The sequence below is a fragment of the Prionailurus bengalensis genome, chromosome A1 (genome assembly GCF_016509475.1).
Source record: "Prionailurus bengalensis isolate Pbe53 chromosome A1, Fcat_Pben_1.1_paternal_pri, whole genome shotgun sequence".
NCBI classification, from domain to species: Eukaryota; Metazoa; Chordata; class Mammalia; order Carnivora; family Felidae; genus Prionailurus; species Prionailurus bengalensis.
This window is the reverse complement of record NC_057343.1, coordinates 5,584,619-5,612,448: the sequence shown is the minus strand read 5'-3', so window position 1 is coordinate 5,612,448 and position 27,830 is coordinate 5,584,619. Positions and strand designations below refer to the sequence as shown.

Genomic DNA, 27,830 nt, shown 5'->3' with positions numbered 1-27,830 from the left:
TCATGAAACATTTTTCACCAAGAAACCAGTAAAATGAACCACCTTTTTACCCAAACCACAAAGACTGCAAATTCCTTTGCTAGAAAAGTTGGCTGCTTCTATTGAAAAGATTAACTTCTGCTGAATAGCTTTTAGGGGCATGCAGGGATAGATGAGGTTGTGTTTTCCATCTAGGGGTAAATAACTTGTAACGACAAATAGTATCTCCCGGGAGAGGAAAAAGGGTAGCTTCTCAATACTCTTTCCTTGCTGTAAAGGTTCTTCCAGCAGATTTACGTGAATTCATCTGAGTGTATCCCAGAAAGAGCCTCACAATGCCGAAATTCTGCTGCAAAACCAAAGTTCATCTGAAACTTTCCATTACCACTTAGAGCCTCACCGTCGGGATTACAAATGGGATAGCAACTTCCCCTGGTTTCGGTAACTAATTCGCTCAAGCCGAATTACGACAAAATAATGCTAATCACGTTTTTTTCTCTCCTCTTTCTTGGTTGCCCCTGCCTTGACGGTATCCTGAGAAAACAATGAAATTACACATTTTTCAGCTGATGGGACGTTTAGCTATTTCACACGAAGCCGGTGTGCCAAGAGGCAACCCTCCAGGGATCAGCTCCTGGGTCTTTTTGACACACAAGGAAGAGGAAAACTGTTACTTGAATTGCTATAGATGATGGCAAGTTACAGGTGATTATCTGTACATCATTAATTTCTGGTTTTAGGGTTATCTGAGATCTGATTACCCATCACAGTCCCTCTGCCCAAAACAGTTCATGCCATGGACGGTTCCTCACCCCACTGCTTCTGTGAGGGAGACCACCTCCGTCCCCACCGACGCATCTAAGCCTACTCAGCTGAAGCCTGCTTTTCCCCAAGCTGTTCTTTAAGTTTTCTTACAGGGAAGACTCTTGCTTTGTCTCTGCTCATTACTGAGTATCATATGGTGTGACTGGACTTCCCGAACGTACTCCAATTGTCTGGTAAGTTAGGCAAATTTGTCGTCTCCTCGAGAGAAGCTGTTCCAGAAAAGGTCTAGGATCCTCACTCCTTCCCCAAATGGAAGCCTCGTGAAAAAGAGGCTTTCCCTTCCTGTTGTTTGTAGGAGACCGTGGGCACTGCCAGGACCGTTACAAAACACGTTTGGGTCAGCTGATAATAAACCTGCTAGAAAAACCATCACGGAAAGGAAAAGGCTGGTGCAAGGCAGGAAGCCGTCAGATGCTCCTGCCCGCGCTTCGGGTACCTCAAGGAGTATCTGCAGAGGGAGAGTTCAAAGTCCGTCACCAGCAGAGGCACACAGCTAACGGTCACAGTGTAGGGTCGCATCCTGACCACATGGCCCAGGGTGGCCTCCACGAGTTCTACCAGCTTTCTGAGCCTGGTTCTTAAGCCTTTCCCTGCATTCTGTGGCTGTATCATTTCCTTCCACGTATTCCTTTTCTGTTTCTTAAGTCAAAGCTAGTTTTCTTTTCTTCTGTTCACTGCACCCAAGGACCCTGACCGGTATAATTTAAAACAACAACAACAAAACAAGTTGGGCATGTTGGGGTATATAGCCCCAAATGGGCAAGGTCAAGGCTAATGGCTGATAGAAAAACCTGCTCTCCGTCAGACTTCATTTACTGCCACCACTAGAGATATTTTCCTGGGTGTTCACTGAATAATTTCTAAGAAAGAGACACTAGCAGGGACCAAGAGTTGAAGTTTTAAGATTCTTTTTCTCATGGAAATAAGCCACAACCAAAGACAATATCCAGAGTCCTGATTCTTTGAGTTTATTTAAAATCTTGTCGTCAAGGCCAAAGGGTCTCTCCCCTCTCCTGCCACTCCAACATTCCCTGTAGACCAAATATGTGTGCAGACCGTGTGGGCCCTCTTGGGGCAAATAACATAGACTACCTTCCGTGAGGCCGGGGGTACAGTGCTCTAAAGGCCGTAACACAAGCCCAGCGGCACAGGTGAAAATTAATGGTGGGGGGGCAGCTCTGGTGATGGGGGGGCAGGGGGAAGTAGGCTAAAGGTTTAAGCCTGTGTGACTGCAGAGGGTGAAGACACCCCTGGACGGGGCGCATGAGGGAACACACGAGAGCCAGAGAAAGACAGAGAAGGTTCTAGAGGCCAAGCATGTGGATGACACAGAACTGGTCAAAATTATTTAGATTCACCATAGGGTTCGTACCATCTTATAACATTATTCTTTAATGTTGATGCAAATTGAACAACAACTAACAAGTAACCCAGCACATCTGAGGGAGCCTGATTAGTGATGACGGCGGGGGGGGGGGGGGGGGGGGGGGGGGGGGGGGGGGGGGGGGGGGGGGGGGGGGGGGGGGGGGGGGGGGGGGGGGGGGGGGGGGGGGGGGGGGGGGGGGGGGGGGAGGCAACTCATTTGGGTTATATTCTAGCCCTTCCCTCCTACCTCAGTCATCTGTTCCTTCCGCACTTACTGAAGTGTCTTCTACCTGCCAAGAAGTGGGCTGTCCTCAAGAAGCTTTTTGGGGCCCCTGGGTGGCTCAGTCAGTTGAGCAACCGACTTCGGCTCAGGTCATGATCTCATGGCTCGTGAGTTCGAGCCCCGCGTCGGGCTCTGTGCTGACAGCTCAGAGCCTGCAACCTACTTCAGATCCTGTGTCTCCCTCTCTCTCTGCTCCTCCCCCACTCACGCTCTGTCTCTCTCTCTCTCTCAAAATTAAACAAACATTAAAAAAGAAAAAGAAGCTTTCCATCACAAGGGAAGAACTACAAAACTGTTTTTCTCCAATGTGGCGTACAAGTGAGTGGTTCAGCTATCAGCCTTTTGCTTACAGTCTATTCACCGAATATTTTCTTAGGCGATCTTCTAAGACTGACATGTATTTCAGGCCTTGAGGGTTGTCTTTTTGGGTATAGGGCAGGCTCTGTTAGGAAGCCACTGGGAAAGGAGCATGCTTCCCTTTGTTAGCAATTGCATGTAATGAGTAATGTCCTCATGAGCCCTTAATGAATAAAACGATTTCCCAAGCCATGTCTGAAGGGACGAGGGGCTTGTAAAATGGCTTCAGAATTCACAGAGATAGTAGTTTCGGTAGTGAAGAGTGTGGGAGGGCCCTCTTGGCAAGCTGTGATCAACAAACTACAATGTAAACCCATGCCATTATAGCAGTGGACAAAACTTTGCAAAGAGAGTTGCTCTAGGAACAGGAGAAAAGGTAACTACCTACTGACAGAGGACTCGGGTTAGGAGAAAGGGAAGAGCAGGGGGTGGAAATGACAGAACATCAGAAGGAGACAAACAGTCAAGAACTCGCTTTAAGGAAGGCAAAATATATACAGAACTAATGGAGACATCTCTATGAATCTGAAAGCAAAATGATATGGAGTGTTCAGAAATACAGATTCAAACACGTCACTCTATTAGATGTTCAATGTCTGGAGTTTTGAGCTGTGGACGCTCCCTTCACCGTCCCAGGAGATCAGAGGGTGAAGAGGCGGGCCCTGGAGACCACCAGGACCCAAACTCCAATTTTCTAGAATGACAACTACCCAGTACTGCAGGTACATAAATGATACTGAGGAATGAAAGACTAATTCCATTTCTTTGAAAGAAAAAGGTTGTTTTTGAGATAAAATGGCCCTAAAATAGCATCTCTCACTAAGACCTGTGTCAGAAGAACTTCAAAAAGGCTTGAACAGAATTCACTTTCATGCTGTGTATGAGAATACTATCTTCACTAAGTCAGTCCACTACATGTGAGCCATCACAAACACAGGATTATTTTTTCTTTTAACAAAAGGAACAAATCCCCAAGGAGACAATTTTGCTAGTTATCTATAAATGGCTTGATTTTATATTTCCTGTAAACTATTTTGACATCATAAGCCGTTTTCTAAAATCACAGTCATCTCAGATTTTAAAAGTCTCATATAGATCAACAAGTTATTATAGCAAACTACTATAATACCCTAATGCAATTCTCTTTGAATGGTAAGAAAATTCTGTGTGTGTGTGTGTGTGTGTGTGTGTGTGTGTGTGTGTGTGTTATAACATTGACCAGGGCTTTTTTTTTTTTGGTTCATTTTAAATGAGCTAGCAGTCAGATAGGTTAACACAAAATAACACTCGTATGTCCTCTATTTCCTTTTGTTTCTAAGAATTACTTTTCCCACATTAATCACAAAGAGGTAAAACTCTGACCTACTGCGTTACAGGACCTTTATTCACGGTCAATTTGTTTCTTTCTTAACGCCACATCTAGGAAAATTTCTCCCCAGCCCTGCAATTTCCTTTGGTGAAATGATAAAACCCTCTCCTCCCGGGTTCCCTTACCCACCTGGCCTTCCCCGTCACATGAAGACTTCTGATGCTCCCCGTTATCAATCACTTTTCCTCCCCTCGTTCTCTTTTTGCCCCCAGCCGCTTCTGGTTTTACCGGATGTAGAATCACTTTCCTTACTGCTTTTCTTTCCCTTAATTACGATGCTGTGTGGAAGACAGACGAGTTTCAAATCGTAAACCTTTTCTTTTCTTGTGGTTATCGCTTTACTTGACACAAAAATCCTGTGCCCTAATTCGGCTCTTGCTGCCAGATGTACCCACGCTTTAAATCTCTCTTCTAAGGCAATCCATAAACCTGGAATGCCCCACCATCTGACGGAGGACCAGTGCCCCCCAGAGAAGGTCGCTTTCTTCCATGAAATCATCCCAGATTTATCAGAGGCCAGCTGCTACCTAAACTCTACCTAACCTTGACTTTTCAAAAAAAAATCAAAACCTCTTCTTCCAACTGTGTGCTGGCATTTATTACTCCAAATATATCAGTCCTTTCAATGGAATGAGAATGCCATCCGAGGATGTAGTGGGTTAGAGAACTTGCATTTCTGCTAGATGCACTCACTGTCTTCATCAGTTTCATCTCCCATAATAAGACCACTGGATATTGATTAGCTTAGCACTTCCTCAAATTACATACTCAAGAATTCATTTTTATTCCATTTTTGCCTTTCCTTTACTATCAGTTCCAAAAGAGACACTTCTGAGTTTCTTCCTTTTTTAGAGACGGAGAGAGACAAGGAGTGTGTGCGTGGGTGAGAGGGGCAGAGGGAGAGAGAGAGAGAACCTTAAGCAGGCTCCAGGCTTAGCGTGGAACCTGATGCAGGGCTCGATGCCACAACCCTGGGATCATGACCTGAGCCGAAATCAAGAGTCAGATGCTCAGTCGGTGAGCCACCCCAGCGCCCCTTCCCATGAAGTAATTTAACCTTATAAATACCAAATATTTGCAAATACCAGGGTCAACAAATATCATATCCCAGATAGCACCCATGTAGCCAAAATGGCCCGAGTATGATTTTAACTGGAAATGTTCTAAAAATCTTTCAACTGGAAATCATTCTTTGGGTGGGAAAAATGCACGGCTTGTGTTACTGGCTCTTAGCACACTTGAGAACATTGCTGAATTCGTTAAGCTATCAACCACTTATCGTGTGCAGAGCTAGACTATTTCCAAATGTTCAAGTATTTGGTATCCACTTGGGTCATCCATTCAGCAAACAGAGACTAAGAACCTATCACACAAAGCCAAATCCATCCCTCAACTCTACGGGAGAGGTATTTAATTTCATTGTACTAATTCACGCATTTAAATATTTACTGAATGCTAGAAAAGAGGGTAGAGAAGTCCAAGGACATACTGAAGAGAATTCACTTTCCTCACACAGTTTACAGTTTTGAGGAAGAAATGGACATAAACTATGAAATCACATAAATGTACTTCAAAAGCATTTTTTTAAATTGTGGTAAAAAACACGTCACAAAACTTAGCAGCCTAGCCATTTTTGGGGATGTAGCTAGTTGAGGAGTGTTACTCACCCCTCATTCCCCTGTCCCCCAGGCCCTGGCCACCACCATTCTACCTTGTGTCTCTATAAATTCAACTTCTCTAGGTACTTCATATAAATGGAATCAGTGTATTAGTCCTTTTGGGTCTGGCTTATTTCACTCAGCATAATGTCAAGGCTCATCTATATCTATATCTATTTTTCTATCTATCTATCTATCTATCTATCTATCTATCTACCTATATTACAGCACGTGACAGGATTTCTTTCTTTTTAAAGGCTGAATAATATTCCTTAGTATGTACAGATCATCTTTTGGTTATCCATTCACCTGCCTGCAGACATTTGGATGGTTTCTCTTTCTTGGCTCTTGTGAATACTACTGCTATGAACAAGGCTGTGTAAATATCTCTTCAAGATCCTGCTTTTGGGATGCCTGGGCGGCTCAGTCGCTTGAGCATCTGACTCTTGATTTCAGCTCAGGTCATGATCCCAGGGTTGTGGGATCGAGCCCTGCATCAGGCTCTATGCGGAGTATGGATGGAACCTGCTTAAGATTTTCCCTCTCTCTCTCTCTCTCTCTCTCTCCTTCTGCCTCTCTCATGCTTGTGCACTCTTTGTCTCTCTCAAATTAAAAAAAAAAAAAAAAGATCCTGCTTTCAATTCTTTTGGGTATATGCCCAAAAGTGGAATTGCTGGATCGTATGGTAATTCTGTGTGTAAATTTTTGAGGAACCTCCATACCACTTTCTACAGTGATACGCCATTTTACATTCCCACCAACAGTGCACAGGGATTTCATTTTTCTATAGTTTCATAATACTGGTTATTTTTTTTAAGTAGCGGTCATCCTAACGGGTTTAAGGTATTATCTCGTATACAAACGTAAATTTTTAATCGTGGTAAGTACAACAAAGGAGAGTCATGTTAAGGGCACCTGTATTAGGAGGATGTAACCTGGTCAGGGGTGCAAGAGAAGGCACCCTCAGGAAGTCATGGCTCACGTGAGGTCTGAAAACTAGGTAAGCATTAGCTAGGCGGAAGGCGGAGACCAGGCCATTCAGGAAGTGAGGGCAGTAGGTGCAAATGCACTGTGAGAGTACAAAGCAGGGCACTCCAGAAAGCAAGAGAAGACCAGTGTGTGTGGGGGGGTGAGAAGTGAGGGACGAGATCACAGGAGTGGGGTCAGGGCTTCATGGTGCCCAAGGGACCAGGTAAATGACCTGGAACTTTATCCTGAGGGCAATGGGAAGCCAGGGGGACAACTACATCAGATTTGTTTTGAAAGACTATTTTGACTACAGTAGAGCAATGGATCCAGGCAGACTGGATGCTCATTAGCTAATCAGGAGGCTACTGCAACAGCCCAGGCAAAAAATGCTACACCATCAACTAACGGGACAGGACCAGAGCTGGATGGAGGAAGATACATATTTATAAAAGACATTTAGGAGGTAAAAATGATAGAAGGCTTGGATTAAGCATCATGATGGAGAAAGGCGCCTGGGACTCTAGAGGGAAAAAAAGGACAAAAGGGTTCCCATAATCTCAGAAATGACATAATAATCCTACTCAGAAATTGCCACTTATTGAACAAATTAACCATTTGTTAGGAACAGATCTAATTTTTTTTTGGTGGCATGGGTGACTATTACTCAGCTGGTTGCAGCAGGACATAAATGTGACCCAAGTCCTGGATCCTGACCTCTTCCCTCCCACATTCAGGAGGAAATGTCTGGGGTATTAGCCAACTACTTAAAATCAGACCCACACTTTATAAACCGTGCTTCAAAAACTCTGCTTAAGGCAATTAATAAACATAGATTAACAGCTCAGTTGGTCCAGATTTTATTTTTTAGGGAAAGCCTTGTGGAAGAGTCAAGATCTTTTTAAGTACAAGGGACTGAAATTAAAGTCAGGTCGTCCGTCCACACCCTGGATGCAGGGGAGGGACCTGGAGAGGACCAAGCTTATCTGGGGCTAGGTTTCCTCATCTCTTAATCTTGCTTGAACTATATTTAGCCTTGGAGAATGAATCTGGGTTTCCGAATCTCTGTTGGTCAAGAGCTGTGCTGTCTAGCACAGTGACCACTGGCCAGAGGCGGCTACTGAACACTTAATTGGTCTGGTCTGATTTAAGATGTACTGTAAGTTTAACACACACACTGGATTTCAAAGGTTTAGTACAAACAGAACGTAAGTTATCTCATTAATAATTTTTTAAATGTTGATCACAAGTTAGGCTAAGTATATTAATAAAACTAATTTAACTGTTTGTTTTTACCTTTTTAATGGGGCCACTAGAAGACTGAACGCTATACACGTGTCTCCCATATTTCTATTGGACAGATCTGCTCAGGACCATTAGACTCTAAGACATTTTGAATCATTGGCTTCCAAGAGGCCTCTCTCAGAAAATGTTCCATGTCCTTCCATCTCTGTTGCAAATGATCAGTTCCACCCAAGCCTGTCTTCTTGTTCTGGGTGGGGAAGGAGGGGAGGGCGGCTACAAAAAGTAGGCAGTGTCCCATGGCACTCAATTCGGAGACACAGTGGGAAAAGTTGGCCAGCTGCTTTTCTACAACATAACAATGCCTGTCAATTTTCCAGAAGGAGAGGAGAGTCCTATCTTAACTTGTCTCAGTCACTTTTCCCTTTTGTGTCTGCAACTTAGCAATTTCTTCATTAATTAGGACTCTTCTCAGAAGTAACAGAAATCCAACTCGAATTGTCTGAAGCAAAAATGGGAATATACTGGTTTATGTGTATCCGAAAGTTTGGAGATGGCCCTAGCTTCAGGAAGAGCTGGATCCAGGAGTGCACTCAAAGCGGTCCTCTCCTGGTTCAGCTTCTCCTCTGTGCTCGGTTCATCCCCGGCCAGGCACTCTCTCCACAGTGGCCACTGGCAGCTCCAGGCTGACATCATCCCCGTATGACAAACCAGCAGCAAGAGTGCCTTCTCCTTCCCCTGTTAGTTTCTATTAAAAACAAATCCTTGAACTGCCTCTAAGTGGCCTGGTGCAGGTCCCCATGCCCATTCCTGAATCAGTCACCATGGTCCGCGATATGGACATCCTGGCTGACTAGCTCTGGATGCCAAGTTCAGAACCAGATGTGGAGCAGAGGCAGAACCAGCACTGTCTAAATACATGTTCTGGAAGAGGGGAAGGGATTTAGGGGCTGTGACCACAAGGATGTAGGGCTGATGACAAGATGGCCCTCCACCCAGGAGGCAACAGGCTTGTTTGCTGAGGCTGAGAAGGGTGGGCGGGGCTTGCCTTCACTGGCACTCAGAAATCTCCACATTTAAACATGTCCTTCTTTCAGGTTCTAGCCTTTATAACAATCAGGTTGTAGCAATTAAAAAACTAAAACAAAACCAGGGGCACCTGGGGGGCTCCGTCGCTTGAGCATCTGACTTCGGTTCAGGTCATGATCTCACAGTCTGTGGGTTGGAGCCCCTCATCGGGCTCTGTGCTGATGGCTTGGAGCCTGCTTTGGATTCTGTGTCTCCCTCTCTCTCTGCCCCTCCCCTTCTCACGCTCTGTCTTTCTCTCTCAAAAATAAACATTAAAAAAAAATTTTTTTTTAAAACGAAAACAAAACCCATGAATGAATGAGCACGATAGGCACAGATACAAGTAACCCTAGATTTCTCTTTTCCTGTCTTTAGCCAAAGGAATGCCAAACACTCTAACAGCTGGTTAATCTTGGTTTCAGAAGCATACAATTTCCTCGATGGGTGCTAATATTTTACGATGCACAAGAGTGACTGAAGATCTCACCTCCTTTAAATCCTTTCACTATTTTGGTCTTCTTGGATTCTGTCAACAGCAGCTTTGTATCGTTGTTTACACCAAATACGACAGCCGTGGCAGAGGCCTAATCGCAGGCTGTGATTCTCTTTAGTCTGACCCAACTTTTCTTGCGAGGTTTGTCTTTCCTTGCACAAACCCTTTCGCTGCTGGCCTCTCCCAGGCAGCTCTCCACCTCTTAAACAGAACAAGCCTAAAGAACACGGATGTCCCTGGGCGGGAGGGCCACAAGTTGCACACCGTGGTCACCAGACAAGGCCGTTTTTCTCTGCAGATGTCAGAGAAGGAAACTCCTGCGTAGAGTCTCAACTCCAGCGCCCTGCATACGCATTTCCACATGTTTGGAGAAAGGAAAAGTTCAAAACCACATCAAACATACCCAGTGACCGCGGAGTATAAATATTACAAACAAACAAAATCAGCATGTAATGTGTACTTTAATTTGCTGACAGATATTTAAAAAAATTAACATCCGAATGAATGGCAAATGCCAACACCACAACAAAACCCTTCACTGAGGAGAAAAATAACTCACAATCAAAGCCGCCTGGCCTCTAATTAGCACACAGCATCCTTGAAACGAGAGGCCAAAATAAAATAAACTGCCAAAAGAAAGAGAAGAGGGGTGTTGGGGGTGGGGGAGTAGGAACTAAAAAAAAAAAGGGCTTTCCACGACATACCTAAAAAAAAAAAAAAAAAAAAAAAAAAAAAAGACATGGTCTGAAACCTACTTTCCCCGGGGTTCAAGGGCAGAAGCATGCAGCTCGCATACAAGGTACGTGTACTGCTTCTGACTCTACAGTTACCTTTTAAAAATTTGACTACACTGCAGGGTAAGCGTCTTCCGATGCAAGTTAATCAAAGCACAATTTCAAGGAGATTCGCCTGACACTTGGGTGACATCTGGCTTGTACCCAGTATCAACCACCCCGGGTGCTCTCCATAGCCACCGAGTCTCAGCTACTGCCCTCCCCAGACTGACGAGGTGCTGCTGCTTTGTTTCCAAGCCTCTGTGCCCTCCTACGGCTCGAAGATCATCAGGTGAGCTAATGCTTGACTCCCATGTAACTGCTTGTGTGCACCATACACTTGTATGAATGCACATCTGTCTGAGACTTAGTAGGTTCTCAATAACGTTACCTACTTTTTTGTGTGTGCCAAGCGTACAAACATTTATTAGCCTGCTGGTACAGTTGTACGACCTGTTCACCCAACCTATTTTGCAGCGCTCTGACAAAGACCTTGCGAGGAAGGTTTGCTGAGAGGTTCAGGGCGGGACTTCTGGTAGGTCTGCAGAGAACCAGAGGAACTCAGGCCCAGTTGGGATGCCTTTGGGCATTAAGTTGCTGGATTTGCCCACTTAAAAAAAAAATTTTTTTTTAACATTTATTTTTGAGAGACAGAGGCAGAGAATGAGCAGGGGGGTGGGGTGGGGTGGGGTGGAGAGACACAGAATCCGAAGCAGGCTCCAGGCTCCGAGCTGTTTGTTAGCACAGAGCCCAACGCGGGGCTCGAACTCATGAACTGCAAGACCGTGACCTGAACTGAAGTCGGACGCTCAACCGACTGAGCCATCCAGGCGCCCCTGGATTTGCCCACTTTTTAACCCTCACTTATGCAATAGTCCTGGAGGCCGTGCCATATTTCTAACCAGTGATGCACTTTCTTTTCTTTCCTTTTTTTATTGGCAAGTTAGCTAACATACAGTGTAGTCTTGGCTTCACAAGTAGATTCCCTTGATGTGTCACTTACATAACAACAGCCAGTGCTCATCCCAACAAGTGTCCTCCTTAATGCCCATCACCCATTTTCCCCACCCCCGTAACATTACCTACTATTATTTACATGCCTTCTCTTCCTCAACCTACTAGCTCCAGAGATAGATATCATCTACTCCCCATACCCGATGAAACTGAGACTCAGAATTAACAGTCACAGATGTTATGAACAGTAGACTTCACTTTATGTATTTCTTAGGCATTAGGTTAACTGAGTTCAAATCCCACTTTCAACATTAGGATGTGCACTGAATAGGAGAGAGGTTTGATCCTGGTCACTTTAACCCAGACTGTTTCTGTGGATCCCACCAGGCCCTGCACAGAAGCAACCAGGCCAAGTGGCATTGGCCCCATTACTGCCCGTAGAAAGAATCTGAAATTGCTTTAAGGAGCTACCACATTTTGAAAAATATACTCTCCCCCTTGTTTGATCATCAGGGAACGACAAACAAAAACAACTTGGCATGACATGTCCGTGTTCTGACAGAACTGTTATCCGATGCCTGAATTTTCTCATCTCAGAGCCCAGATATTCATAGGCCTGGGAGAACTCATCTTGGTATCCCTAATCAAGCAACTGTGTCTGTTTTTCCCTTCATTATCAATGAAGAATCTTTGGTTATAGTTCGGTTCATGTTTTTCAGTTCTAGTGATTGTCTCCAACAGGGATTAGTGTGGGGAGCCTGTAAGCAGGACAAACTCATCCTGGACGTGGATGACGAGAGTTACAGACACTGGAGAGACCTGGGAGTCCTTCTTAGTTTTGTTCACATTGTTATGTATTCAGAGAATGTCATCCAGAAACAGAGCAAGTCAATCTTATTATCACCCAAAGTGTACAAGCTTATTTTTATTTTTTTAAACTATATATTTTTTAAAAAGTTTATTTACTTATTTGGAGAGAGAGAGAGAGAGAGAGAGAGAGAGAGAGAAGAGGGCAGGGGCAGAGAGAGAGGGAGGGAGAGAGAGAATCCCAAGCAGGCCCCGCCCTGTCAGCATAGACAGAGGCTAACGGGGGGTTCCATCTCATGAACTGGGAGATCATGACCTGAGCCAAAATCAAGAGCTGGACGCTTAACCGACTCAGCCACCCAGGCGCCCCCAAAATGTACAAGTTTAAAAGCCAAAATATAAATCGGACTTCCACAAATAATTTGGCCAATCTCAATAAACAAGAAAACTGCACAAAGGAGATACCAGAAGGTTATTTCAAGCCAAGAGACAAGTCTCTACTGATGGAACTTTCTACCTCCTGAGGCTGGCCCCTTCTCATATAAGCCGGGGCCACAGGCTTTTAAAATAAACATTATTTGAGGAAAATAGAACCTACTCTATTCAATATTGCTATATTAAAGAGAATTCCAATAAGCTTTACAGTATTCATGTTAGGTGTTTCTGGGATGTAATTACCTAAAACACTAACGATTGTGATATTAAAGTAATTTTTTACCAAATCTTTAAATAAATCTACAAGCGCCCAAGTTCGATTATGGCGTAATATGCAATGTTAAGCCTTAAGCCTGTCTTTTTTTTTATTTTTTATTTAAAAAAAATTTTTTTTCAACGTTTATTTATTTTTGGGACAGAGAGAGACAGAGCATGAACGGGGGAGGGGCAGAGAGAGAGGGAGACACAGAATCGGAAACAGGCTCCAGGCTCTGAGCCATCAGCCCAGAGCCCAACGTGGGGCTCGAACTCACGGACCGTGAGATCGTGACCTGAGCCAAAGTCGGACGCTTAACCGACTGCGCCACCCAGGCGCCCCTGTTTTTTTTTTTTTTTAAAGCACATACTTCCTTGATTGACTGCATACTGGTGACTATAAAAGAAATGTCCCAACACCGACATGAGGGTCAAGTGCCTTTTCTATGCACCTGCTACTGACAGAGTATGGGTGGCACATGCATGAGGTGCTCCTTGGAGAGTGGACATGGGTGCAGGGTGGGGGCACTACAAGACTGGCTTCATTTGGTGGCTCAACACTCACGCAAGAGACTCTGGTGGTCTTCTGTCTTTATATCACATCTTTCATGGTGGCAGCAGGATTCTGGAGGGGCTTCCCTCCTGATGGTTGAACAGCTCTGGCCGGCACGGCAGCAACCACATCACGCACAGGAGAAAGCCATCTCTTTGATGGATTTCTCCTGGGAGCAAACATGCTTCTCTCGCAGAAGCCCCCAGCGAATGTCTCCTGTGTCCCCTGTAGGGTTTCTGAATCACTTACGATAGCAGGGGCTGGGATCAAGCTCTCCCCAGGAGTCAGGGGGGGAAAATGAGTCCCCGAAGGTGCTGGACCTCTTGCACAAGGCCTTGTATGTGCCTATGAACCAGGCCCCTCAGGAAAGCGTGGAGGAGGATGGGTGCTGGGGGGTGAACAACATTGTCCCACGTCAGGAAACTTAACCCGGGCACAAGTTCCCTCCTGGCCTTTGGGTGGGCCTTTGTCCTGCAGAGATGTTCTAGAACCCCAGCTGAGCAAAGGTGGTGGCCGATGGGGCTGTTACCCTTCTCCCTCGCTTGCCTCCCTGAGGCAATTGGAAACAAAAACCCCTCTTTTAACATTCTGTGTGGAAAATACCTGGGCCTGAGATCTTACTAGGTTGCCAAGTCCAGGAGAAAGCAGTCAGTTAGGGAAGATGAGTAGTGGATCTCTTTGACCAACGATGGTCAGCAATGATACCTCCATTCTGTAGACTGTTAGTCCGTTGGTATTTGCACTGTGTATACACGAGTGTGTGTATAAAACTCAAACGTAAACCCATTCCTGTATTTAGGATTAAAAAAAAAAAAGCCTGTCATAGGCCAGAAACTGGCTGAAGCCTGGAGCTTGGCACTACAGAGTTAGCGGTTTGTAAGCTTTGAAGTGAAAGGTTTTTTTCTCTTCTTTTACTAGCAATGAAAAGAACATTAAAGGAAAAGCACCAAAGTTGATGAGGAATATTTTTCCATGGTGAACGATGTAATGTCCTCTGGTATAATTCTCTATTTGGAAAGCTAGCTGCCTTAAAGCAGTCACTGGCGATGCCCGCCATGTCTTACATAAGCACTTCCCATGAGACATAAATCATTTGTGAATATTTTAAACATACCATCTTCTCCCTGTAACACCCTGCATGACTCGAACACTGATGGAGTAATATTTTAGGTGTCTTAGAGCAGTGGTTCTCAAACATTAAAGGGAGGAATAGCTTGAAGGTTTATTAAAATTCAGAGGTTGGGGGGCGCCTGGGTGGCTCAGTCGGTTAAGTGTCCGACTTCAGCCAGGTCACGATCTCGCGGTCCGTGAGTTCGAGCCCCGCGTCGGGCTCTGGGCTGATGGCTCGGAGCCTGGAGCCTGTTTCCGATTCTGTGTCTCCCTCTCTCTCTGCCCCTCCCCCGTTCATGCTCTGTCTCTCTCTGTCCCAAAAATAAATAAACGTTGAAAAAAAAAATTAAAAAAAAAAAAATTCAGAGGTTGGGGCTACACACCCAGGGACTGTGAAATTGTGTGTGTGTGTGTGTGTGTGTGTGTGTGTGTGTGTGTGCGTGTGTGCCTTGGAAGAACGTATTTTCTGGGTGGGGAGGAGGTTGTTTTCTAACAGGCAACCCAGATGATTCAGATGCAGGTAGTCACCTGAACTTACGGATAAATACCACACCTAGAACCTATAAAACGTTAAAATCCTCTGGACAAAAGAATTGGGAGCCAAGTGTACAATATCTCTGTTTACAAAAGTTCAAAAATAATTGGTCACTCCAGGAGAAAGAGCAGGCATGTCTTCTAACTCCCTCAGGTTTTCTTGTTATATCTGTAGCATGTGCCTCTGAGGTAATTAGTGCAATATTACACTGACTTTGCCGATAAGGAAATTAACGCGGACTAAGGGACTTACCAAAGGTTATAAAGCTAGTTAGGGCAGCTCTCTTGACTTTTACACAGAGGTCAAATGAGATGATATCCCCTCAGATACTCCCCAAGTTAAAAGCCTTGAGAAACATGTGAAGAAAATGTAAATATGTTTCCCGATCCAGTTTTAGATAAAGTCTTCCTCTCTCTAACTGAAAGCTCTCCCTTCAGCAGGCAACTCTGGGCTAAGCCACCTTCAAGCACTGGCTTTGGGGACCCATTATGGAGATGCCTGTAACCCATGGTTATGCTACTGGGAGAAAGAAAAACATACGGTCCTCTATGGGAAAACATCAGCACATATTTTCCCTGGTAGGGGACTTTGGCAGTAACCAGGATAGACGCAACTTGAGTTTTTAATTCGCTTTCGATCTAGCATGGGCCTAGAAAAATAGAACAACAGGGTGTCCCTTAAAAATCCCACAAATGTTGCATATTTTCAGATGACTTCTCTGAGTTCAGAAACTGCCACTGAGACTTCCTGGCTCACTGTCTGGCTGGGTTTCGAGTACCATATCATGAGGTACTGGAGGGAAGATAAAGACCCTTTGACGGTGGAAAATCACTCTCATCTAGAGCCTTCTCCTCCTTTGCCCTCGAGGGAAAACCTGCCTTCTCCCCGCCATGAGAAAAGCTCCAAACATAATGGATGAGACAAAGAAAGAAATATTGAACTAAATCTGTTAGGAAACCCCAGCAGAAACAATGCATCTTTTCAACAGTTTAGGATGTTATGAATAGACAGAATGTTTTGTGCGGGGTATCTGTCTTGGGCTCCTCAGTGAGAAATGCCGTTTGCCATTACACTAGTTGAATTCCAAAGCTCAAAAGAACCATCTTCATTTGCCAAAATCCTACCGCTTTGGGAACTACAAAAAAAGGTTTCTACAAGTCACTAAAAACATGTAACAGCAACAACAACAACAGTCTTCTCCCAGAGTACCCCTCACTCCTAAGCACTCACCAATGGTTTTAGCTCAGGCTACTATAAGGAAATACCATAGATGGGGGTGGCTTATCAGCCCCAGACATTTATTTCTCATGGTTCTGGAGGCTGGACGTCTGAGATCAGGGTGCCGGCCTGGTCTTTCCGGTGCAGACATCTAACTTTTCATCACAGCTTCAACGTGGCAGAAACCAAGTAAGCTAGCTCTCTGGCCCCTTCTTCTATGGGCACTAATCCCCTCGATGACCTAATAACTTCCCAAAGGCCCTACCTCCAAATACCATCACACTGGGGGTTAGGGCTTTACCACGTGAATCAGAGGTTAGGGACACAAACACTGAGCCCATAATGCCAACCTAGAACCAAAGGGATGACCACGGCTTGGGCACATTTTCGACAGTAACCCTAAGGAGCCCTGTTTCTGCCTGTACCTGAGCCCGGCTCCCATCTTTCTTTACGATAGCCTGAAATCCCTTCGGAGTCAGCAGGAGGTCTTTGGGAGACCTCAGGCTAGTGTTGGCCACTCTCCGTGCAAGGGCTTCTTCAAAAGTGTTCAAAGGATGAACAAACCACTGGGCAGCAGACAGCAGGTGAAAGAGTGTTGACATTGTTCTCTGACACCTGTCCCCACTAAGAGGTCTCCCCCAGACGAAGACTAGAGATAATAAACAGCTCTTTAAACACAGACAGCAGAATACTGACTTAGAAATCCCTTGACATGAAAACTACGTTAATCATCTCATTCAACGTCTAGCGAGAACCTCAGTCCCGGCCAGCCATGTTGGATTTCAAGACTTCCTCTGCCTCACGCAAACCAACCAACAAAAAAGTTAGAACGACGGGGAATACGTGAAAAATAAAACCATGTGTATGCCAAAGTGAAATGTGGTTTGATATTATCGTTTCTTTGCTTTGGGGTGGTAGGACTACCTGGTTAAATGTGGTTGAAAGGTCCTCAACGACAGAAATTTCAGTCGAGGCTTCACACAGGAAGCAACTTGGATAGTGAAAATGTGGCCTCTTAGGGTCTGCCCGGCAAACGTGGCCTCTCTGAACGTGGAAAGTAACCTCTTGATCGGAGTGAGAGCTGGAAACCAGACTAGTTCGTGCACATTTGGACTGGAGTTGCGGCTACAAATGCGTACAGAGGGGGTTCACGCGAGCTTCTCTTTGTTGAAGATGCCGGGAGGGGTTTCCAAACTAGCAGTTTTTGCTGGCCGGCCACGCGTGGACGGATTCCATTCTGCCAGCCATCGCTTTCTAAGAAAGTCTCTTCAGCAATCAGCTGTTCTCCGCACCGTAAAAACTCCCCGAGAGAAACAGTCGTGAGACCACACCTGCCCTCGCCCAGAAGGAAGAGAACGTGAAGTGGATATTCTAGGCACTTGGTTTGTTTTGGGGATGGAGCCCAATGCTTTAAAGTAGAACTGATTTCTTTAAATGTACAAAGTATCTTTGCCGGGAGATGCTTGTCTTGCTACACACCATCTTCTGGAATTTCCTCTGTCACTCGGATTTGGAAGAGGTAGGTTTGGCCTCGTTGCTTACGGAGGGCAAAGATGCATCAGGAGACATACAAGCCTACTCCTGAAGAACACATTCTGCCCTGCTCAGCACCCACACTCAGGGGAGGTCCCGGACACCCTGGGACGCCGACTACTGATTCGCCAAGCAAAAAAGACAAGCAATGCCACCCCCGGATGATCTCACACGACACGGCCGCTGCACATGTATCTCGCGTTGGGTAGACCCAGGAGTGTCGGCTTATTTCGGCAGAGTAAGTGAGGCTAAGACAGCAGTCGGCTGTGCCACAGACAGGCCTGTCCCTAAAATATGTATTCCTGGTGCAGGGACACGAGTGGAAACTCCTGACCCCCAGGCCTTCTCTTCTCATCCCATGCCTCATGCACATGGGGGTGGGTCTAAAGATGCAAACACCCAGCTGGCCCAGAGCACGCACCTGGCACCTAGCTGCCCCTTGGGGCAAGGGGTGTTCACACAGGCCTGGATCTGGGAAGAGGGCCAGGCGGGCCTGGGAAGCTGGCTTTTGTGGCTGTTCGGGAAGGAAACTCAGGGTCCTAGGAACCCAGGGAAGGGACTAGACACAGGGGTTCTGGCTCTGTGTACCATGGGCTCCTCACCCTGCGAAGAGGAACATACCCAGCCAGGGACAGCCATCACGGAGGCCTCCAAAGCACAGGGCCCGGGGCAGCCACTTGCCGGGGGTCTCTGGGCAGCTCTGGCTATGGGCAGACTCCGAAATGGGGTCAGCCTGGAGTGTCAGGGCCTGCATGGCTTCATTTGTAACCTGGGGTGGTTTGGAACCTAGGATTGTCAAACTCCTCTCAAGAACCAATACTGTGGGACTCTAAGATCCATCACCGTTGATGGCTCAAACACCGGACAAATACAGAAGAAAAGAAAATATTAAAACAATTCAAACAAGTGTATAGGTCTTCAACCTCAGCCTCTCTAGTTCAAGAGATGAACAAGAAGATATTCTGGTGAATTAATGATCTGGTTCATAGAGGTGTTAGATTTATCTTGCACAGGAGACTATCAGTCAGAGAATAACAATACACTTAACCTCACAACTACCATCAGCATAATCATTGGATTGTGAATGACTCAAAACAACTCCAGTTTTCCAAGGGCCAAAAACTACCTGTACACATCAGAACTGTGTGTAATCAACACACGTTCCATTATGGAAATGAGGACACGCCAGGTAGGTCAGCGGATTTAAGCTGACTACTTACAGTAGTTAAAATTTCAGATGCCGTTGGTGTGGACAAGACCACCTCTTCCAGGTGCTCTGATCTGGTTTATTTCCCTCCCTCTGAATTTTGATGGAAGCAGGCAATACCAGCCTCTCCTGAAGTTCATCAGTGTCACGAGACCGGAGAAGCCCACACACGGAAAGCATCATCACCATCGGACATTGGACACGGAAAGCCCATTCGCATTTAGCAGCACTGACCTGTCCTTTCATATCTGGAGCAATGGGAATGGTGGGCCAGATGGTTGAGTAGACGCCAAAAAACACCAGCCAGATCAGCATGCTTCCCCAGACAGCCAGATGACTGAACTGCAAAAGGAAACACACGCTCAGGCAAGGCTTGTCCGCTGGCCCAGGAGAGCCACCTGAACCCCACCTGCAGCAGAATCCCTGTGTCCAAGCCACCCTTCCTTATGGGAAACATTTTGACCCATCACTAGTCATTGGAAAGTTCCATCTTCTAATGGCCTTGTCTCAGAATATTTAAAGATGATTTCAAGTAACCGGTGGCCCCAAACTAAGATCAAGGTGCTTTTGCTGCTGCAGCTGACCTTCTCCTAGACCCATCCCGTACTTTTAGTAGGCCCCCCGCTGGTCCTCACCAGCGTCTGCTCCAACTTGGAGCTACATAAAGCCAGGCCTCGTTAATCCAGTAAGAAAGCACTGAATGGACAAAAAGAACAAAATGTTCTTACTTATTGAGATTTCGGCCGTTCTCTTCATTTTCCAAAGAACTTTTTACAAATCTGGGATGGATATTACGCCTTAACAATCCTTTAAGTGCCTACTGAGCTGTTAGCTTTTTCTCCTCTGTCCTCTTAATATGACGATGCTCGATGTCATCCTTTCTTCCGCACCCCATGATATAATCCATCATCAAGGGCTGCTAGCTTTTTTAAAAAATACATCTGGAATCTGGCCATTTCTCACAACCTCCTCCTGTAGCACCCCGGGTCAAGCCACCATCACCTCTCATTTGGATTAACTGCCATTGTCTATTAATAGATTCCCTCCTTCCACATCCAGCTCCAACCTCCTCCCTCACTTTCCCAGAAGCAGAAGCCTATGAAAACAGCAGTGACAGACAAACATGAAACACGGGTTATCATCCTGAAACGTGGCAAGTCACCAAAACGTCTGAAGTTGGGGAATGATTAAATGTTGGATATCGATAAAACTTAATACTCTTTAATCATGAAGAAAGGTTTTGTGCAAGTATACTTTTAGGTATGGAAAATGTTCATGATATATTTTTAACTGAAAAAAAGATCACCAAACTATCTATATGCTCTGTAATGCGTTCTCCTATTAAAAATACACATGGAACAAAGTCCGTAATGTTATCCAGAAAAGTGTTAATACCAACTGTCTCTTGGTGGTAAAGTGAAGGAGGTTAAAAATTCTCCTTTTTGCCCTTCTGTATCTTCTGTATTTGTTTTGTTTTAAAAACATGCATATATATTTGACATGAGAAAACTGTTAAGAGTTTAGAGCTGTTACTAAGTGCCAAGCAAATGAGTCATCAGAAAACTTTGGGTTGCAAATTTGCCCTGATAAAGATAAAAAGACGATTTTTACGTGCAAAATTTAAATGAGCAAACCAAATATTGATTGTTTTCCCAAGGCTTAAAAAGATCGCATGCCATCAAAATACCTATAAGGATAGAGAAACAATTCCAGAGAAAACTTACTTTAGTCCAAGCTGTGGTCTCCAAACCAGCTTTCAGACACACAGTGACAACAACATACTGTGAAAACAAAGGAATTGGGGAAAACGTATTATCCTCGGTGACTTATTTTTACTTTCCAGGAGAATCACAAACCTCCCCTCCAGAGGCAGCTGGAGTTACTTTTGTGCTTTTCTTAGCTTGGAAAGATTTAGGGAAAATAACCTTTCTCAGCGTTGCCTTTTTCACAGGTAGATGTGAAAGTGCCATTTGAAGAATGGGGTGATCTGTTAGTCACCTGTCCAGAAATCGACTCTGTCAAATCTCCACTAAAAAAGTGAGGTAAGCATTTCACAACCATTTTGAACTCTAAGGAATCTATACTATGTGGTTTAACGATCTGAAACAAATAACATGAAGGAAGGTCTCATATAAAGGGTTTTCAGAGGCCAAGCCCACACATATGCCACTTAAGACCGGTTCCGTAAACAGAGATAAACTTACCGTGTAAACGATATTTCCAACAAATAAATAGTCTGTGGCCTGGCCACTGGCCAACGGAGTATCTGAAAAACAAAGAAGTTATTACTAACTTCTGGGGAAGAGCACTGCAATCTGTCTTGTTCAGAACACAAAAACAGAACTTTGGAAACATTTATTAAATTGTAAGGGAATTTCAAAAATTGCATCATCTGTGATTCTAATGCCTCCTACTTCTAACGGTGAGTTTTTTCATCTGATATTTTCTCCAAATGAAGCAAACAAAATCAGGTTTCCAACATACTGAACCAAACACTTGAACTGCACTGACATTTACATTTTTATAAAGATTAAAATGTCCCTTTGTTGGGTTAAACACAGGGAAGAGTAAGGACATAATAGTCTATCTTTTTGAACGCCAGCATCAGACTTTTTATGAGTGTTCTCTTACTCTGCATTTTTAATTTCTGCTAAGTTGGAATTACAGGCCAATAAAGGAAGATAATTACATGAATACAAATCAATTCATGATTACTGAACTCAGAATTCACTACTCATGTTCTCATATGCAACCGCGTGAAGTCTATCAATTGGAGGAATGTGAACAATCCAAGGAGAGACATCTAGAAAATACAGTGAGGGTTTTGAAGCTTCAATTTTTTAAAAATCTTTTCCACTTTTTTTCTTTTCGGGGATGACTATCACAATGGATAAAACAATCAGTGAGGCTGAACTCTAATAGAACTGTCTAACTTGCCTGCTGTGAAAAGTCTGGTTATTATCCTGAGGGGTTGAAGACTGTTTCAACATCAGGAATAGTTTCTTTGGATGCCACTGCCAATCTCCTCTTATGTCCTTCTATACTCAAATTTAGATCTGTGGCCTACAGGCCAAGTATATAGGGATTTTTGTGTTCAAATTTCCAGCCCAGTGGCTGCCATACATATTTGGGCTTGCTGATTTACACATCTGCTTTGAGGAATCTGACTCTCGTGAAAGATTCAAGATCTGTTCAGTTTCCTAAAACACCAAAATGGTTGAGTAGCATCATAGGCAGAATCTGGGGCTCGTGGGGCCCTACACCAAGCTCCAGGGCATGGCCTTTCTCCTGATTCTAGATAGGTAAATTTGTGGATATAAGGGAAGATGAACTGTAAAGTGACATTATGGGCTGCATTATAGACACCTCAACTAAGGGACGGCTGTTGGGGAACATAGGAGTTATCCACAGAGGGATGGCTACAGACTTACACAGGAATGATCTCGAAGCGTAGGGGAGAGACTTGAAACTTAGGCAGAATTTCATTAAAAGGAAGGAAAAATGTCAAAACACCAACTATTCCATTATTGGGCAATAAATAGGAATAAACTACTGAAATATGCTATAACGTGGGTGAACCTTGAAAATCTCGTGCTAAGTGAAAGAAGCCAGTCACAAAAGGCCATCTATTGTAGGATTGTACTTCCTGAGCTGTTTAGAATGGGCTGGTCTATAGGGACAGAAAGTAGATTAGTGACTGACAGGAGGTGGGTTTTTTAGGGGGGGTAAATGAAAAGTAACTGCTCACAGGTATGGGGTTTCTTTTGGGGGAGGTTAAAATGCTCAAACATTGCTTAAGGTGACAGTTGCACAACTATTTGAATATATTAAACACCATAGCATTTGGGTGAATTGTAGGTAAATTATGTATTGAAAAGCTGTTATTGAAAACAACTCAGTTCTTCAGATACACTTAGCTACATTTCAAATGCTCAATGGTCGCAGGTGGCTAGTGATTGCTATGTCGGACAGAAGGGAATACAGAGCGTCACTACTGTCCAGAGAGTTCTATTGGACATTGCAGGCCAGAGTGGTTATGTTGGAGGTGGAAAGAAGCGATAGGAACTGGCACATATTTTGAAGGTATAAATGACAGGATTTAGGACTTGGTGGGGTGGAAAAAAACATGAGGAATCAAGGGTGATTTCAGGTTTTTGCCTGAGTACCTAGGCCAACGGTGATATCATTTACTTGAGATGGAGAACACTGGTTCTGGTCATATTAATGTAGGATTACTGATAAAAAGAGTGACACATTAAAATTTGGTACCAAGTGATCAGTATTTTCCCCCTTCCTTCCCTTCTTCCTTCCTTCCTTTGTTTTTAAATGTTTATTTATTTTGAGAGAGAGAGAATGCAAGCAGCGGAGGGGTAGAGAGAGAGAGAGAGAGAGAGAGAGAGAGAGAGAATCCCAAGCAGGCTCCGTGCTGTCAGCACAGAGACGGACTCACGGCTCAATCCCACGAACTGCTAGATCATGACCTGAGCCAAAATCAAGAAGTGGATGCTCAACCGAATGAGCCACCCAGACACGCACCCCACCCCCTCCAAGTGGTCAACATCTTAAAGTCACAATAGGAAGAACAGATAGCAAAGACACATAATGCTACTGAGGGAGAAACAAAAGCATGTTGAGAAAAATGAGGTGGTGAGAAGGGAGTCAAGGTTAGTGGGAAAAAAAATCCCAGCAATGAGCATTAGAAGACCATATAGCCCCGCTCTCTTGTTCCAGCTCTGCTGTTATTTATGTTCTTTAAAAGGTTAGCTTCTAAGTCTCAGTTTCCCCATCTATAAACCGGGGATTTTATGCCAGATACCGATGATGATGATTGAATTGTCACCTAGATTCCTCTAAGATAGAAATTCAAAGACTATAAGGTCTGCATTCTTAGGTGCTACATCAGCCCCAGGTAGGTAATGGTGGAAACTGGAGAGTTTCAGAGCTTCTTCCTGTTCAATTTAGGTCAAGGTGGATTTCCTTGTCGCAGTCTACGGGTAAATGAATGGACAACAAAGACCCGAGTTCCCTGAAGTTCAACCTACACTAAGCCCTAACGGAGTTCAGAGTCCATGCCGACCAGATGGAAAAGTTAGAAGAGGTGTGAGACCAAGCTGACAATCAAAGTTCACAATTATGGTTCGACAACTCTTTGAATTTCCTTTCAGTACTAGTGTTTCAAATGTTGGCTGATTCACGTACTAAAAGAAATTAAACATTCAAAGCATTGGTCTAACATGAAGGGCTTAGAACGTGTTTCATATTTTATAGACATAAAGAGAACATTGTAAAGCATGGTAAGAAATTCTGCAATGAAAGGAGAGAACATGTTACCCACTATATGACCGACACGGTTTTGAGCACTTTACATATATTCGTGTGCTTGCCAATATACGTAATAGTAATGCGTAATTATTAGTGTTACTAATATGTAATACTGACATACGTGATATTCCTTCGATATTCTAACAACTGTAGGAAATAATATCATTACCTTCATGTTTCAGACGAGAAAACTAGGGCAGCAAAGAGAAGTCGAGTGACATGAAAAAGATCACCCACTTTGCAACAAACTGCAAATAAGTTTGTTTTCCTTACTGAGCTAGAAAAATGGATCCCAGAGAATAAAAGGAAACAATATTAAGAGGGAAAAACATTACAAAGGACTCCTTTGAAGTACCAGCACCTAACGGGAAGAACTTTCACGAGAGAATTGAGGAGGACAGAAAATTAGATTCCTAGGACGGGAATTCTGGGCCACATATGGAAGTAAACGCATGTGCAAACCTGGGGAGCAGCAGTAAACCCCTGAAACCTGAGTTAGGGTGCGCACTGCATCAGTCCCAAGTTTCTCAACCTTGGCCCTCACTACTGACATTTTTCCAGGTAATTCTTTGTTGCGCGGGACTGTCCTGTGCATCGCAGGATGTTTGGCGGCTTGCCTGGATGCCAGGAGCACCCAGTCACTAGCTGACAACGGAAACTTTCTCCAGCCGTTGCCAAATGTCCCCCGGGGACAAAATCGCCCAGACTGAGAACCACAGCGTTGGAAGTCGGGCAAAAGAGGAACTGGAAATACCCAGAAGTATACAGAGTAGACTCTGAAGCAGTGTCTCACCTGGGAGAACCCTCTTCTCTCCAGTCAGACTGTGGAAAGAAGGCAGTGACCCCCAACTGTTCCCCCGACCGATGGGCACAAACAGTGGGAGACTGCCACACAAAGCATGCAACACCCGATCCCTGATGGCCTTTAAACGGGGGCGGACTGTGATTACCTATAGGACTGAGAGCTCACGTATGAAGACGGCGCCTCCATGGAGCCCCTTAGGACTACTCAACGCTCTGCTGGCAACGCGGCACGGAGAGAAAAAGAGGGAAAACTAAAAGACATTTTCCAACTGTAGCTTCCAGAGTCTGGTGATGCATTAATTTCCACCGTCAAGAAAGTGAAATGCTCCCTGGCATTAAATGTTTACACTTGAGGTGATCTGAATACACTGAAAGTGACTTTTAGACGAGACAGGATAAACCTTCTATTTCTGTTCATTAGTTTGGAAGGATAAGTCAGCGTGCATCTTCGTTTTCCGAGGAAACCGTATCTCCCGCCTCGGTCAAAATGGATTACCCTCTGGGAATAATTTATTCCTTGAAGGAGAGACTCCTAAGCCAACTGGAGAATTCTGGGACACGCCAGAAGCCTCAAAGAAGATAGCATCCTTTAGATAAGTCACAAGACACTGCTCTGCACACCCTGCTGAGGAAATTCCCATGGAATGGATCGTTCTCGTCCGGGTTTTATTTCAACCGCGTTAGAGGCAAATACCTGTGGGCATTGTTCTTTGTTAAATCTTGCCAATAACGTACTGAAGAAGGGACGAGAAGTCCTAAGAAATCATTTGCGAACGAACGCATCAATAAGCTATGGCTTGCTGATAATTCGAGGGTGGAAAAGCCCATTTCGACTGTCCGGTTTATTCCTAAAGCACGCTGCTGACAAACTATTTCTTCCCACGTTGCTGAAACCGAAGAGCACTGTTAGGACTCCAACAACCCACTCAGGAAAATATCTTTCCTGTCGTTTGGCTGTTTTTATTTCAGTCAGATATTTAACATCTGCAGTGATTTTTTTAAAGGGAAAAAGTAACCCCCAAACCCAGGTGAGTGGTTGAGGTCCCCAAGCCAGCCTTCAGAACATCATTTGGCCACCGTCTGTGGAAATGACGGTGAGAACACCACTTCATGCAGGGCAGCATGGGGTGGGGTGGATGGCTGTTTGGGAGGAAGGGGGCGGCGAGAGGGGAAAGGGCAAAAGGGAATGAGCCTGCAGAGGGGCACGGAGGCAGACCCCCGCCCAGGGGGGTGAGGGGTGAGCCGTGCAGGGTGGGCGTGGGGCCATGATGGCGTGCGCCGGAATGATGAGGTGGGCAGGGCCCGAACCACGCAAGGCTCTCAAAAGGTCCCTAACACGAGAGGTCCGTCAAGAGTGCACGCGAAGTGATGTAATCTCGCCAAAACTTTGTTTCCCTATCTTCACCAGCAGGACGGCGGTGCACTCCCCACCAGAAAGCCATCATTATCGGCACACAAAGGCTTAGCCAAGCAGGGGGGGCGGCAAGAAGGATTCAGCTCCCTACGGCACCAGAACAGCTGGCATGTAACTAAACTGGGACCAGTCAGCCTTTTGCAAACCGGGGATCAAATTCACCCGGGTGAGAGATGAAATGAGAGAGGCGAGGCTCGCCTCTCCCCAAAACCCATCAGGAGATTTCCATAGAGTGGAGAACCTAAAAGAAGAGGAAAGATTTAGAATGATTTTACTGTGGCTACATGTGACATAAAGCCTACTAGAACGACGGGGTTTACTATATGCATCAAAAGGGTTAAACATTAAGTGACAGAGTTGGAGACACTGTCCCGGGTAGAGTTAGCCCATTCTCTTAAAGGCCGATATCACCCTGGGGCTTCAGGATCCATTGGCCCACAGCAGTGGGTGACACTGTTCTTCCAGACTGACACTATTTGCAATATCTGGTCGGATCCAGGGGCCAACGTAGTATAAGATCAATCAGCCAAGTGTGGTTTAGAAATAGTCACTAAAACAGATTATTGTGGACCGTTGAGACAAAACCACACAGACTCTCCACATCAGTAGCGACAGCCCAGAAATGCTGCATGCAAGAACCTCTTTGAAAATATTTGTGGGAAAACCCGTGATTTATAAGGAAAGTATGTCTCATTTTCTAAGCAGACAGGATGATCAAGGAACTTGCTTCAGAGTATTCCAAAGGGCTAGGTTGGTGACATTTTATAAAGATGCCATTTCAATTAAAAGCTTGTTAAAAGCATTACATCATTAAACCACAAGAACGTATCCAGAAATGGCTCTGACAAAAAGCAAAATCTGAAGACAAAGTTATAGCACGGTCCCGTACAGTCAGGGAAGACAGGATTTAATAATCAAGAAAACAGATGGTGAATTTATATGTGCATTTTTAATGTCGTAAGAATCTGTGGAACACCTGAATTAGAAATCCCAGGCACCTCACGCACATTAGGACTCAGTAGGGAGAACGGAGGCGGGGGGCACCATTCCCTTGACGACAAGGCACCTGCCAAGAATTTTGCTGAAGATCGGATGCCAAGTTTCTCTTGCTTTCCCTCTCCCCGCCCTTTGGCTCCAGAACTTCCAGGAGCCCTTATTCCAGAATATTAACAGGGTATCATTACCCCATCTTGCTCTCTGGGCCTCTCAAGACTCTAGACGTTTCGAGGAGGTACTCCCCAACCAGGTACTACTAGACTAGTACAGTATTGAAAGTGAAGATGTATCTCAAACGTCAACTCACTA

The 27,830-nt window shown here is 44.8% G+C and overlaps 1 protein-coding gene across 5 annotated transcripts in view; it reads right to left on the bottom strand.

Moving 5' to 3' along the window:
* Positions 1-27,830, bottom strand: part of LOC122480709 (phospholipid-transporting ATPase IB) — a 606,753-nt gene that overhangs the window by 130,418 nt on the left and 448,505 nt on the right. For 4 of the 5 annotated variants that reach the window (XM_043575482.1, XM_043575463.1, XM_043575455.1 and 1 more), the window contains exons 31-33: positions 21,190-21,251; positions 20,710-20,766; positions 19,220-19,327 (exon numbers count right to left, since the gene is read on the bottom strand). In XM_043575482.1, the coding sequence (XP_043431417.1) occupies positions 19,220-19,327; positions 20,710-20,766; positions 21,190-21,251 (227 nt within the window). The remainder of the gene's footprint in view (positions 1-19,219; positions 19,328-20,709; positions 20,767-21,189; positions 21,252-27,830) is intronic. The other variant, XM_043575477.1, reaches the window with a different exon arrangement.